The sequence below is a fragment of the Mercenaria mercenaria genome, chromosome 2 (genome assembly GCF_021730395.1).
Source record: "Mercenaria mercenaria strain notata chromosome 2, MADL_Memer_1, whole genome shotgun sequence".
Taxonomy (NCBI): domain Eukaryota; kingdom Metazoa; phylum Mollusca; class Bivalvia; order Venerida; family Veneridae; genus Mercenaria; species Mercenaria mercenaria.
Window position 1 is genome coordinate 96959765 of NC_069362.1, and position 15395 is coordinate 96975159.

Here is a 15395-nt window from a genome sequence, read left to right on the forward strand (position 1 = left end):
GTAATAGTTGCAAAATGATGAAACAATGGAATCAGAAGTGAACTATCTCATTGCGACAGACATGATTAATCATTTACTTTTATTTTTCAAACTTTTGATGTTGTATTATATAAAACATGTGTCTTTCTACGGCTTTAAAGATATATTACAGTTTAATTTTTGTATGATTTTCAGATATTTACCTTGCCACATTTGAAAGCTAAATGGAAGTTCAAGTTGACAGCAGTTGATGGTTCAAGAATACGTAAGGTAGCATTTGTCAACTTCCGAAGCCGCTCAGATGAGAACTACTTGGAGAACGACATAGCTTGTCTGAGTAACCTCGGTGAACTAAGTGTATACTCTGTCTCAACACTGAGACAACAAATGCAGGCCTCAGCAATCAAGAGAGAAGATATAAAGTGAGTTGATCTTCAGTTAAGATGAAGATTTTACATAATATTTATTTGCATTTCACATTGAAATTAGAATCTCTTGACATTACTGCTAAATCATTTGAAGCTGGCAAGCAGTCAGTATTTGTATAATTTGATAAGCTGTTTATCAAACCTCTTGCAACAGATATGATTTATATTACCTATTTACCTGTGCTTTTATACTTATCATATTCGGCATCAGTGGCCAAGTGCTTGTGGTCACCAACTTCAACTATTTTGATTTGAACCCTCTTTGGGTATTCATGTTAGGAAGCTATCTGGTTAGCTTGTTGAAGGTTCTACCCATGTGCTTGTCTTTGCCTGAAATAATCATGGGCTCGTCCTTTTCTATATAAAGCATGAATCGCCATATGTTGGTGACTTAAACACAAACAGACAAATCATGTTCTTTGATGGATTTACTTTTAGTGGCATCACTTCATTCATCTTCACCAAGTATGGCCAAGGTTTCTTCCTTCTCACATCATCCGAGTACCAGAGGATCTCACTGTCAGCCCGAGTCCAGGGAGAGCCAATGTGCACCTTAGAGCTAGCCGAGGGTATGAGACCCGAGCCTCCACCGGAACCAGAAACTCAACCGGAACCAGAGGCTGGAGCCGAGGGTGGTGAACCAGCAAAGGAAGAGTAAGTGACTTGTACATTGTAATGTGTATGAAAGATACATGTATCCTGTGTAGTACAGCAGCTAATTCTTCTGAAGAGTAGAAATCTGTTAATCTTAATTTCATAGATTTAATAGTAAAGAAATGCATTACTTAGAATTGCCACAAGTTTCTCTGCATGATAGCTGGAAGTTTTTATTTGTGGCACTTTAACTAAATAGAATGTTTATAACATAACAAGTGTAAATCACATTAGAACTTCTTGCAAATTATGCTTGACCTGTCCACCCTAAATTGTAAGTGGTCCTCTGATAAAAAAGCAGTTCCTGGTTTTAATTTAAAGTATTCCTAAATCCAGTAAAAATAAATGGCAAAGTTGTGGTGATTCAGTTTTAGTCCATTTCCTGAAAAGTATGTGTTAGGTTCAAAGTTTTTTTAAAAGTTAAGTGATCAATTCAGAAATGTATTTCTTAACAATACCATTCTTTTCTTGTTTTATTGTGAATAACATCATAATAGTTCATTTTAATAAAATGTTGATATTAAAAATTCAATTGCACAATTGTTTTTAGAGTTTTTATAGGGATTTTTCAATTTAGACAAAAGTTAAATAAGTACATTGTAGTATAAAGTTAGCTGGGAAAGCTGCAGTTTGCAAATTTTCTTCCATAACTTATTGATATTTTTATAGGGAAGGGGAAGCAACCCAAGCAGAACAGTATGACAATACTGACATAACTGAGGCACTCAATGAGACCACTGATTCAATGGCAAATACAACAGTAGAGGCAGAAATCACTCAAGATAGTGTGGCAATGTAAGTTCTGGAAATCGGCATGAATTTACAACACAGTGCTGTATTCTGTCACTGTGCTAGTGTTTTACATACACCAGAGAGGGCTTTAATGATGTCTCTCTCTCTCTAAGATAAAGCTACAGCATGGTTGTAAATCGATTGTATTAGCCAGTATATGTGTTTGTGATGAAGATTTATAGTATAACCAGACATTTAATCTAACTAATACACATTACTTAAGAAATAAATGCTATTATTTGTATGTTTTTAAATGGGAATAAACCACATTGGGACTTATTGCAAATTTATGAATGGTGCTAGCTAGTATAAAATTAGTGGTTTCCAGGAAATGCAGGTTAAAGTTTCGCGCTGAATCGGGCTTCTGAAACATCTGCTTAGCCAAATAAGTCAAACTTCACATATTTATTCCAAATCATGAGATGATGTCAGGGCGTTACAAATTTTGTTAAAATTATGCCCTCTTTAAATTAAATTAGAATTTTTTGTTGAAGTTTTGCATGTAAGCATCTTTCTCAAAAAGTACTAAGCCAGATAAGTTCTTCACAATGGATGTCATTAGTAACCCCATAATACTGCTTTATCAGAGGAAATGAGACATCTTGGGACAGTTTAAAAGCACATCAATGCGTCAACTGAACTTGTCACACACATGCAAACTTTAGTCTGATTATTTGTATGTAGTCTTTTAGCAATCCATTTAAAACTGAGGGAGTAGTTTATACCATAAACTTCCATGCAATATAGAAAGCAGTATACATCATTTCTCTAAGAAAAACATAAGACGGGGAATATTGCGAACCTACTACTCCCTCAGTTTTAGATGGATTCAGACATTTAGCATTTGATACATGAAGATCATACAGCTCTTGATTGATAGCAAACACATTTTTTGTACAATACAGATTACTAACAACTTTTCACTTTTTGCCTTTGTAAGTTTTATTTCTGAATTAAATATTAAGTAAATCTGTATTAAGTAGCCAGTCAAGGGAAGCACAATCTGTCTGCTTTAAGACATAGAACTAAAAGTCAGTTTGGGAAGTTTGATGACTGGCTGCTTTTAGACAAGTAGCTGTTGAATGCAGGTTGCCACTAAGGCAGGTTCAACTATACTATCATATTTGTGTTCTGATTTTCAAAATGAAATCTGAATCTTCATAAGGCTGGCTGTCATTCTGCTTCATTCACGAGAAAATGACTTTACCAGTCTTATTCTATGGGAGGTATGGTGGATATTTGTAATTAGCAAATTTAAGACTTAGGCACTTGTTGAAGTAACCCATCAAAAGACAGATGAATTCACTTATATTGAATACTAATCCCTATATTATATTTAATACCTATATACATACAATTTACCCTGGAATGCTAGAAATACCACTGTATGTAAACTATTTACACAGAATTGATCACACGGGAGACACTAGTGTCACAAGCAATGTATCAGAAACAGCCCCTGCAGAGACGACACCCACTGAAGCTCCAGCAACAACAACAACTGAGGCAGCACCTGTAACTGCCACAGAACCAACACCAGGGGGAGGTAATTATTGTCAGAGAAGCTTTATTTATATTACGTGATGCCCTTTTTCACACTGGGATTTCTTGTATGTTCACACACAACCTGGGTCAAGTATGTTTTATATTTATTAATTTTCAAAAACTTTAAATGTGGTAAAAAGAAAAAAATATGCTTTTTTTGTAGGATTTTTTGTGTAAAAATTTTAAAAAAGAGATAATTTACATGTTGAAACATGAAATTTATTGACATTTTCAAGTACTGTATACATCTCCTTTTAGCATTGTTCTTTTAAACTTGGAACAAGAAATATATAGACGTAACTTGAGCAAAGAATATTTTGGATAAAGTAGCCAACTGAAACTTTATGCCTAAGAAATTAAAAGATCTTAAATGGTGTAATTAAAGAATCTTATTAAATTAACAATATTTTGATAGCAGTTATAGTTTAAAATAGTACTACTTCAAAATTCAACTTGGAAATTTTTTAAGGGGGCTGGTTGTACATATATATTGATGGGGAAAATGTAATTCTTATCAACACTATTTGACCCAGGTTGATGTCCAGCTTTTTGTATGCCATACGCTGCCCAGTAACCAGCATTTTATCATCTAACAATCAGCCATCTTACTGCTTCATCATTTACTCATTCTGTACCACCAGCATTTTGTCAGCTTCTCTTTTCCAAAGGAATGCAATACTGGAAATTTTAGCACAGCTTAATTCTTCCCTAGAGCTTTGCCCATATTTGGCTGTTTTGAAACTGGTTTGTTTATTTTCATCAAAAGAATTGTTTTATTATAAAAGCAGACCTGGTATGATTTTATGCTTTTATCCACTGGCGCCAGATCAGAAAGAAATGCCTCTGTACATGTTATACCCTACCCCTAGGTATTCTATAAGAACCATGGTCGTGAACGGGAAAATATACTTACCCATTTCAATCGCGTATTTCATATCTAAAACACGCAGTTCAGTAAATGTGTACTATTGATATTAAACAAGTGGTAATTTATCTTCCGTTGTGTACCGGTCACATTTCTTCAATAGTTCTTATCTTAGAAAAAGAACGTGTAGTTTACAGTTTTTTCACAGGTACACAAAAAACTTGCTTGAACTTCCCTGGTGAAGTTCCGTTCTAGATTATAGACACACTCTGATTGGCTGATGTGAAAATGTATGTCAGTCGTCATTTTACTACACGTGTACGCTAAAATGTTTATATGCAGCATAAATGTGCAAAATGAATTAAATAAACAGAATAGATGTATAACTATGTATGATTTCAAATTCAAAACTATATACAAGATGAATTTCATTCATCATTTCGAGTCTTATCGTAAAACTGTGAATATATTGCATTCTGTTTCTGTTTGTTTACATTTCGCTTAACATGTGCACACTGTCGTGACCTCTAGACCGGATGTTCATTAGGGAAGTTCACGCAAGTTTTTTCTGTAACGTTGACTAAAGCATAAAATATACGGAGCATCTCTGCAATATGGAATATTGAGACAAGGTGACTGGTGCACGATTGAAGATAAATTATCGCTTGTTTAATATCAGTAATACACATTTACTGACCTGCGTGTTTTAGGTATGAAATACGCGATTGAAATGGGTTAGTATATTTTCCCGTTCATGACCATGGTTCTTATAGAATACCTAGGGGTAGGGTGTAACACGTACGGAGGCATTTTATTTCTGATCTGGTGCCAGTGCTTTTATCTAGCTTTCTTTGAGTTTAGGGTTGACAGCTCTGACAGAACACAACACATTATTTCTATTGAAAATATCTACTATTATTAACCCGTACCCTGCTAAATTTCTATAATGAACTTGTCCATCTTTCAATTTGGACAGTACCATTAACTGTTAAAAGGGGTGCTTACCAAAAAGATACTGAATGAATGGCAAACAGTGCAGATCAGGATCAGACTGCACGGATGTGCAGTCTGATCATGCTCTAGACTGGTCGCAAAGGCAGAATCAATTGTTTCCAGCATGATAAGGGTTAATATTCTGAACTATTTTTTAGCTCGACTATTCATAGAATAGTAGAGCTATTGGACTCGCCCATGCGTCGGCGTCCGCGTCCGCGTCCCGATTTGGTTAAGTTTTTGTATGTAAGCTGGTATCTCAGCAACCACTTGTGGGAATGGATTGAAACTTCACACACTTATTCACTGTGATAAACTGACTTACATTGCACAGGTTCAATAACTCTGTTTTGCTCTTTTACAAAATTATGCCCCTTTTTTGACTTAGAAATTTTTGGTTAAGGTTTTGTATGTAAGCTGGTATCTCAGTAACCACTTGTGGGAATGGATTGAAACTTCACACACTTATTTACTGTGATAAACTGACTAACATTGCACAGGTTCCATAACTCTATTTTGCTTTTTTTACAAAATTATGCCCCTTTTTCGACTTAGAATTTTTTGGTTAAGGTTTAGTATGTAAGCTGGTATCTCAGTACTCACTAATGGGAATGGATTGAAACTTCACACACTTGTTCACTTTCATGATCTGACATGCACAAAGCAGGTCCCATAACTTTATTTTGCTTTTTTACAAAATTATGCCCCTTTTTCAACATAGAAATTTTTGTTTAAGTTTTTGTATGTAAGCTGGTATCTCAGTATCCACTAATGGGAAAGGATTGAAACTTCACACACTAGTTCACTGTCATGATATGACATGCAGTGCAAAGGATCAATAACTCAACTTTGCATTTTACAAAATTATGCCCCTTTTTCAACTTAGGAGTTTTTGGGTTAAATTCTTATATGTAAGCTGGTATCTCAGTACCCACTAATGGGAATGGATTGAAACTTCATACGCTTGTCCACTGTCATGAGCTGATAAGCACTCTGCAGGTTCCATAACCCTATTTTACTTTTTTACTAAATTATGCCCCTTTTTCGACTTTCTTATTCATTCAAGCGACAAGGCTGTTAAATAGTCAAGCGTTGCTGTCCTCCGACAGCTCTTGTTGATAAGTGGAAGGACATCAATTTTTGGTAGGTTTGTGATCTGGCAGAGCTGATAAAGAAATTTATAATAACTTCTGTTTTTGTTAATGATTACCATATTCATTCCAATTCGTGAAAGCAGTAAGTCAGATGTTCTTATATTGTTACTGTTAACTGTTGATGAATGCATGAAATATGAAATAACGAATGTATTTACAATTTATAAATGATGCAAAGGAAATGAGTTTGACCTTTGATTACTGGCAGTTGATTCAAAAACTAGAATGTATATGGTAATTTAGTTTCTGTCTGCAGTGAATACAGTTTTGCCATGGCCTAACTTCATATTGATTTCTAGCTTATTATTTCGACCTTTTTTACGACATGTTTAGTGTTATAAAGACCCGCATTAAGTTAGTGTTGTGTATCATTTTTGTTCCCACAGACGCGCCAGAACAAAACACATCAGATGACACGAAAGCTTCACAGCAGAAAGTAGAGGTGAGAAACCCATGAGATATTGTGATCCTAGTAATCCTTGGTGTTAGATAAAATACTCTGTATTAGCATCGCATCAACCTAACCAAATATTGTCTAATGTTAAAGCTTAAAATTTGTATCATTAAAACCATTTCCTCTGTACAATGTTACTAGTAATAAATATTACAAAAACATTTTTAGCTCACATGTCACAAAGTGACAATGTGAGCTTTTGTCATCGTGCAGCGTCCGTCGTCCGTGCATCCGTAAACTTCTGCTTGTGACCACTCTAGAGGTCACATTTTTCATGGGATCTTTATGAAAGTTGGTCAGAATGTTTATCTTGATGATATCTAGGTCAAGTTCGAAACTGGGTCAACTGCGATCAAAAACTAGGTCAGTAGGTCTAAAAATAGAAAAACCTTGTGACCTCTCTAGAGGCCATACTTTTCAATGGATCTTCATGAAAGTTATTCAGAATGTTCACCTTGATGATATCTAGGTCAAGTTCGAAACTGGGTCACATGCCATCAATAACTAGGTCAGTATGTCAAAATATAAAAAAAAACTTTTGACCTCTCTAGAGGCCATATTTTTCATGGGATCTGTATGAAAGTTGGTCTGAATGTTCATCTTGATGATATCTAGGTCAAGTTCGAAACCGGATCAACTGCAGTCAAAAACTAGGTCAGTAGGTCTAAAAATAGAAAAACCTTGTGACCTCTCTAGAGGCCATACTTGTGAATGGATCTTCATGAAAATTGGTCAGAATGTTCACCTTGATGATATCTAGATCAAATTCGAAACTGGGTCACATGCCATCAATAACTAGGTCAGTAGGTCATATAACAAAAAAAACCTTGTGACCTCTTTAGAGGCCATATTTTTCATGGGATCTGTAGGAAAGTTGGTCAGAATGTTCATCTTGATGATATCTAGGTCAAGTTCGAAACTGGATCAACTGCAGTCATAAACTAGGTCAGTAGGTCTAAAAATAGAAAAACTTTGTGACCTCTCTAGAGGCCATACTTGTGAATGTATCTTCATGAAAATTGGTCAGAATGTTCACCTTGATGATATATATTTAGGTCAAGTTCGAAACTGGGTCACGTGCCATCAATAACTAGGTCAGTAGGTCAAATAACAAAAAAGCCTTGTGACCTCTTTAGAGGCCATATTTTTCAATGGATCTTCATGAAAATTGATTAGAATTTTTATCTTGGATGATTTCTAGGTCAAGTTTGAAACTGGATCAACTGCAGTCAAAAACTAGGTCAGTAGGTCTAAAAATAGAAAAACCTTGAAACCTCTCTAGAGGCCATACTTTTCAATGGATCTTCATGAAAATAAGTCAGAATGTTCATCTTGATGATATCTAGGTCAAGTTCGAAACTTGGTCACGTGTTGTCAAAAACTAGGTCAGTAGTTCAAATAATAAAAAAACCTTGTGACCTCTCTAGAGGCCATATTTTTCATAGGATCTGTGTGAAAGTTGGTCTGAAGTTCATCTTGATGATATCTAGGTCAAGTTCGAAACTGGGTCAACTGCAGTCAAAAACTAGGTCAGTAGGTCTAAAAATAGAAACACCTTGTGACCTCTCTAGAGGCCATACTTTTGAATGGATCTTCATGAAAATTGGTCAGAATGTTCACCTTGATGATATTTAGGTCAGGTTCGAAACTGGGTCACATGCCGTCAATAACTAGGTCAGTAGGTCAAATAATAAAAAACCTTGTGACCTCTCTAGAGGCCATATTTTTCAATGGATCTTCATGAAAATTGGTTAGAATTTTTATCTTGATGATATCTAGGTCAGATTCAACACTGGGTCACATGAGTACAAAAACTAGGTCACAATGTCAAATAATAGAAAAAAACATCATACTCGGTTTAAAACTGGGTCATGTTCGGGACAGGTGAGCGATTCAGGACCATCATGGTCCTCTTGTTGTCGGTAACATTTTGTTCAAAATGGGAAAACAGCACAACAAACAAAATCTCTTTTCTGTATTGTAAACGTGAAATTAAGAAAAGCAAATGCTTTCAAGTCTTTGACTAAATTACTTGCCCTTCACCTGCCTGTTAGTTTCAGTCCTGCTTGGGTCATCATGTAAGGAGGTAATCCTTTTAGTTAGCCAGCGATGGATAGTTCTACTTTGGTGCCAGCTAACACAAGAAAATAATACCTCGAAAAGGATCTGGAGCTGTTCACCAAAAATATGAAAAGTCCAATTTGGACCTAAACTGTGCTTGACAGTCTTTATTCAGGACAAAAACTAGCTAGACCTTTATTCTTTTTCTAAGTCTTAATCTTTGTACAATCTTTCATCCTAAAAATGACTAGTACTTGTTTACTACTACTGTTCTCCAGTATTTATGAAAGATGCATGTGATAACACTTTATAATATATACTTCTGTTATAACAGTTTATAAAATGTGAAAACAAAACAAAACGGATTAATGATGAACTGAAAGATTGTTATATATCATATTATAAATAACAGACTAATATTGAAACAACTTCATGTTGTGCATAAATTTCCAGTACAGTGTATATATATATATATGGATGTTTTTATTGTAAGCAGCTAATTACCTGTAGAATTAATGCATTAACATGTTGCACTTCCATTGTATCATCCTGCATTGTAAATATATCAGTCAGTGTTTCACATCACAGTTCTCATATCACCACCTTAGTGCACAAGGGATATCTTCATTGACAAAATAGAACAGTTAATCACTTTGTTGCACTTAGGTGACAACTTGTGGAAATGTTCTTTTGGTGACGATTTATTGTTACTCATTTGCAAAAGACAGTATTGAACCTGTTTCTTTGATATTTTCATTGCACAGGTTTACCGTCATCTTTATGATCACTTTCATTTTGATTTAAATTTAAACTGTTTTCAGTATTCCAATAAATTTAGTTTACATTAAAGAAACAAATTGTCATATTTGAGTGTTTGAACACACTTTCCCAAAGACTCTAGATATGCTGCTGTAAAGGCTTGAAAAACTGCAGTTCTGCTATGCAAGTTTAGTGTCTGTTCACGATGTGAACTTTCTTAGACAAAACTAGGGTTACTATAACATAACATGCTTTGAACATTACCTATGAATAACATTGTCTCAGGGACAACAGTTTTGAATTTATCATTACTTTATTATTAAATTGGTGAACACAGGGGGAAAAATGTAGATGTCTTGAATATAAATTGAAAGCAGTAACTATTATATAAATGTAATATAGGAGTTTGGCTTTACAAAGAGCAAGTACCATAAATATCTGAAATTGGAAATGCTTCGAAATTGGTAGCAAGCCCATTTAAAAAAATAGTTCACATACTTGTATTTTGTGAAAGTTTGTTTATATTATAGTAATTTATATAAAACAAGCTGTTGTCGACCAGAAAGTGTAAACTGCTTTTAATTTTGATACTAGTTTGTTTTCGCACCTAAGACATGCAGGATATATTTGTTTGAAGTAATGAATTACCTTATAGTCATTGAGGCATGTTTACTGAAAAGTAAAACGCATTTCTAACTCATGGATATTAAAGTGAAATCTCACATTACCAGAATTTAACAATGAAGAAGTACATTGTTGCTTTGAACAGTGTCACATTTTGAAGAAGTGTTATAGTACATCTAAAGAAAGGTTTCATAAACATTTTTAGCTTGACTATTCATAGAATAGTAGAGCTATTGGACTCGCCCATGCGTCTGCATCCGTGTCGGCGTCCGCATTCCGATTTGGTTAAGTTTTTGTACGTAAGCTGGTATCTCAGCAATCACTTGTGGGAATGGATTGAAACTTCACACACTTATTCACTGTGATAAACTGACTTACATTGCACAGGTTCCATAACTCTATTTTGCTTTTTTACAAAATTATGCCCCTTTTTTGACTTAGAAATTTTTTGTTAAGCTTTTGTATGTAAGCTGGTATCTCAGTAACCACTTGTGGGAATGGATTGAAACTTCACACACTTATTTACTGTGATAAACTGACTTACATTGCACAGGTTCCATAACTCTGTTTTGCTTTTTTACAAAATTTTGCCCCTTTTTCGACTTAGAATTTTTTGGTTAAGGTTTTGTATGTAAGCTGGTATCTCAGTACTCACTAATTGGAATGGATTGAAACTTCACACACTTGTTCACTGTCATGATCTGACATGCACAAAGTAGGTCCCATAACTTTATTTTGCTTTTTTACAAAATTATGCCCCTTTTTCAACATAGAAATTTTTGGTTAAGTTTTTGTATGTAAGCTGGTATCTCAGTATCCGCTAATGGGAAAGGATTGAAACTTCACACACTTGTTCACTGTCATGATATGACATGCAGTGCAAAGGGTCAATAACTCAACTTCGCATTTTACAAAATTATGCCCCTTTTTCAACTTAGGAGTTTTGGATTAAATTCTTATATGTAAGCTGGTATCTCAGTACCCACTAATGGGAATGGATTGAAACTTCAGACACTTGTCCACTGTCATGAGCTGATAAGCACTATGCAGGTTCCATAACCCTATTTTGCTTTTTTACTATATTATGCCCCTTTTTCGACAAGGCTGTTGAATAGTCGAGCATTGCTGTCCTCCGACAGCTCTTGTTTGTTTCGGTGTTTTGTAATATGCTTACTTCACATATAAAAACAGGTTAAGTGTTATAAAACAAAACCATTAATTAAATGAGTAAAATCATTTCAGATTGAGGTAGTTGCAAAGGTAGAAGAGCTGAAGATTAAAGACAAAGTTGTTGTTGATGATGATCCTGCACTTGAAAAACAGAAGAATGTTGCCCTGCAGAATGGACATGATGAGGAGATTACAGCTGCTTCGTAAATGACCTTGACCTTTGCTGGAATGTGCATTGTGTGGAAGTTTTTCTTCTAATTGCTTCGGTTTTGTGTTCAGAAATATTTTAGTTGATTTGCAAAGGACTTGCCTGCTTTAGTTGAAGGTTTTACATTTGCAAAATGTAATTCCAAGTTAAGGGTTGCTGTGGATATTGGTCCATAGTAACATTGTGCTTCTTGAATTTTTGACTGCTTTTTAAATGCAGCAAGAAAAATGTGAATAGTAAAGAGACCACAAGGGTTTCATTTAGAAAAAAATATGGTTCATTTGTTTCAGAAATTTTATGATCAGTTTTACACCAAGATATTTATTATGCCTCACTTTATGGAAGAGGGGCTATATTGTTTTGCTCATGTCTGTCACATACAGTTTGTTTTCTGATCAAAAACTAGATAGTGCTTTTCTACAGAGGTCAAACATAATGGAATAATAGCTTTGGGGGTCAGTATGTCATGGTAAAAATGAAGACCTGAATCCCTTAGGGTCTATAGCTGAAGAATGAAACTTACAGCATGATTTTACAATGCTCAGTAGATGACTGGTATTGTTTTGTGGGTCATAGGTCAAAAATCAAGGTCAGGGCTTACTTTATGCTGAAAGTTACCCAGTCACTGCTGACAGGACATCATGGTGGCATATGTGTTTTATGAACAGCTCTTGTTTGAAATTGCAAGGTATAAAGAAATCCAGTTGTAGTTACCTTTTTGATTGGTGCAATTTGCTCATTTTCTTTGAACTTGCCTTACCATATGAGCTTTTCAGATCATTGACAAAGCCCTATTTTCAGCTTAGAAGATTGTATTTTATAAAGACTTTCTAGGATGAGATTCATACATCTTTTAAGTTACTCGAGACTTTGAGGGTTAGCTTATTTGCTCTATTAAATTTCACATTTTATGTCGATTACCTTCATTCAGTATTGTCATTTTTCTGTTAATGTATAATTATGAATACCAGTCTGTCCATTTCTATTTTATGTTACCTTTAACTTATCATGTACAAAATTTTAGAACTAATCATCTAGTTATTCACCATACATTTCATCCATACATGTAAGTCATCTCCATCACCATTATGTTGTAATGTTATGTCTTGTCCCAAAGAAAAAGTGAAAATTCAAAATTATGTGCAATGAAAACTAACTTCCAGTCACTATCAGAAAAGTGTTTTTAAAGAGTGTGAAGTAATGAAATTGTATTGAAATGAAAAGGCTTGAAGCTTTGTGACTTATTTGTATATGTGGTATATGTAACAAATTTTATATTGATGAATTTGTTGAGTTGTACTGAAAACCAGTCTTTATTGTGCAAAGTTCAGGGACTAAAATAACCTGCTTGTTTCGTGCACATTACAAGCTGTGATTCCTGTCTGGAGACCATTCATAAATCCATGCAGGTAGGAATCAGATTCCGTTCACACTCGATAGGAATACATTAATGAACCTATTTGCCAACTATTGATGCACAATAACACACTTGGCTGATACACCATATAGTCAAGTTTTGCCATTTTATATGCATTTTCATCCCATTTGTGCAGTAGGTCTATAAATAAACAGAATTTTAAATGAATTTAAGATCAGTATTTTTTTGTACATAAAAGGGCTGGATATCATTATTGGTACATTTTTATTATTTTTGTATTGGAATAAAATCTTAATATTTTACATGAGAATATATGTAATACGCATAATACATTATAGTACATGAATAACAGTTATATTGTAATGTTTACAAAATCTGTGTACACATTCTACGCAATATGGCCTAATGCATTATTATTTGTACATTGAATAAGAGTATTTAGTGATTCTAAATGGTTGTATTTTATTGCCAATAATATTTTTATTGTTTAATTGCTGGAATATAAATTGCTTTTGTGACCATTTGCTAGTATTTTTTCTTCCGATGGCAATTTTAGTTTTTTTTCTTTTATTAAAATGCAATAGATTTAGCATATTTTTATATTTACTCAATTGTTGTGAAAAAATTTAGTTGCTTTAGAAATTTTCTCTGTGAACAGATGTTACTTCTAAAAATATTGTAAGTTTTCCTTTTGTAATTGTTAAATTTGCATCCTCTAGTGTATTTAATTGCAAGTAAATGTATCTGTGCCTTCAACGCTTACAAAAGGTGTGACATTAATTCCTGTTCTCCTTCATTTAATGTTGTAAATCATATATGGTTCTAAGTAAAGTGTAACTCATAGTTACTTCTTTTCTCTTTTCTGGCCTATTTGTAAAACAGGGCAGGTCTATAATATAAAAACTAAATACTTCTAATTTGACTCGGTTGCTTGGTTCCGTATTTGCGTTATTGAAAAATTGGTAAAATCTTAGTTTAGTATACCTCGTGCTGTGCTCGTAGTATAATTTTCTAGCTGTGCTAAATTGATGTGAAAAATCATTGTTAAAAATTCTATTAAAATTGATTGAGCTTGTTATTTTCTAAAATCCATAAAGTAACCGTGCAAAGAATTGTTGCATCAGGTTATTCAACGTTTTCCATTTTATATATAATGGTTCTCCCCTTTTATGTAGACATACATGTAAGGCTTTAAGATTTTATTACTTCATTTATTTCTTGTAAAGCTTTTTGTGAGAGATGGTTCAGTGTAATATATGGTGGAAGCAATCTATGAATAAAAACATAAAAATTAAACTGTGTCTTGTTTTCTTACCAGTATCACTGACTCGAGTTCCTAGTGTTGCATGTTAACAAGTCAGCAAAGTTATGAAAACATGGGGAATGATGTTGACATCAGGGAACTTAAATTAAATCCAAACTGTGAATGGAATAGGCAATTGAATACAATGGTTCTTGTACACTGCACTTCCTGTACTAGCGGAAATGTGTCATGAATCGGAGATGAAAACGGACACACCACTAGTCTGGTTAAACGTGACTACAAAAATGCTGTTGATGGTATGGACAAAACATAGTTACCTTTTACCTTCTCCCTACTTTAAGGCTGAGTGGTTGAAATCGCTGACTTTAATCACGCCCTTCACGGATATGGGTTGTAGCCTTGTTTGGGGCGTTGAATTCTTCCATGTGAGGAAGTTGTCCATCTGGCTTACGGTAGTTCTACCTAGGTATTCGCCCGTGATGAAATAATGTGCAGAGTGGCACCCCTGATCTTCCTCCACCATCTGGAAAATCTATGTTTAACCCGACAAAAAAGTAACACAAGCATAAAATGGATTTTGTTATAACTTCATACATTGACAGGAAGTGCAGTCTACAAGAATCATAATTACTTTGCCTTTGTAATACTTTTAACCCGTTTGTATAGAGCATAACAAGAAACCTACCGAATGGACTGTGCAATGATAAAGGAATTTGGGAATGGATTGAAACTTCACCCACTTATTCACTATGATATACTGACGTACATTACACAGGCTCCATAACTCTACTTTGCATTTTTACAAAATTATGCCCCTTTTTCGATGGCAATTTTCAAAATAGGGACCTGTGCATGGAGTCCCGATTTGGAGAAGTATTTATGTAAGCTGGTATCTCGGTACCCACTAATTGAAAAGGACTGAAACTTCACACACCTGTCCACTGATACGATCTGAGATACAGTACACAGGTTCCATAACTCTACTTTGCATTTTTATACGCCCGTTTGAAAAACAGGACATATAATGGGAATGCCTCTGGCGCTGGCCGGGCGGCATAGAAAGACTT

The 15395-nt window shown here is 34.5% G+C and overlaps 1 protein-coding gene across 4 annotated transcripts in view; it reads left to right on the forward strand.

The window, feature by feature from the left end:
* The window catches only part of LOC123564651 (lethal(2) giant larvae protein homolog 1-like), a 63950-nt gene extending 49590 nt beyond the window's left edge, over positions 1-14360 (forward strand). For 2 of the 4 annotated variants that reach the window (XM_053537317.1, XM_053537320.1), the window contains 6 exons: positions 175-401; positions 846-1061; positions 1731-1856; positions 3260-3399; positions 6797-6852; positions 11551-14360. In XM_053537317.1, the coding sequence (XP_053393292.1) occupies positions 175-401; positions 846-1061; positions 1731-1856; positions 3260-3399; positions 6797-6852; positions 11551-11685 (900 nt within the window). In that variant the 3' untranslated portion in view covers positions 11686-14360. The remainder of the gene's footprint in view (positions 1-174; positions 402-845; positions 1062-1730; positions 1857-3259; positions 3400-6796; positions 6853-11550) is intronic. The other 2 variants (XM_053537319.1, XM_053537318.1) reach the window with 2 other exon arrangements.
* Positions 14361-15395: the final 1035 nt, after the last annotated feature.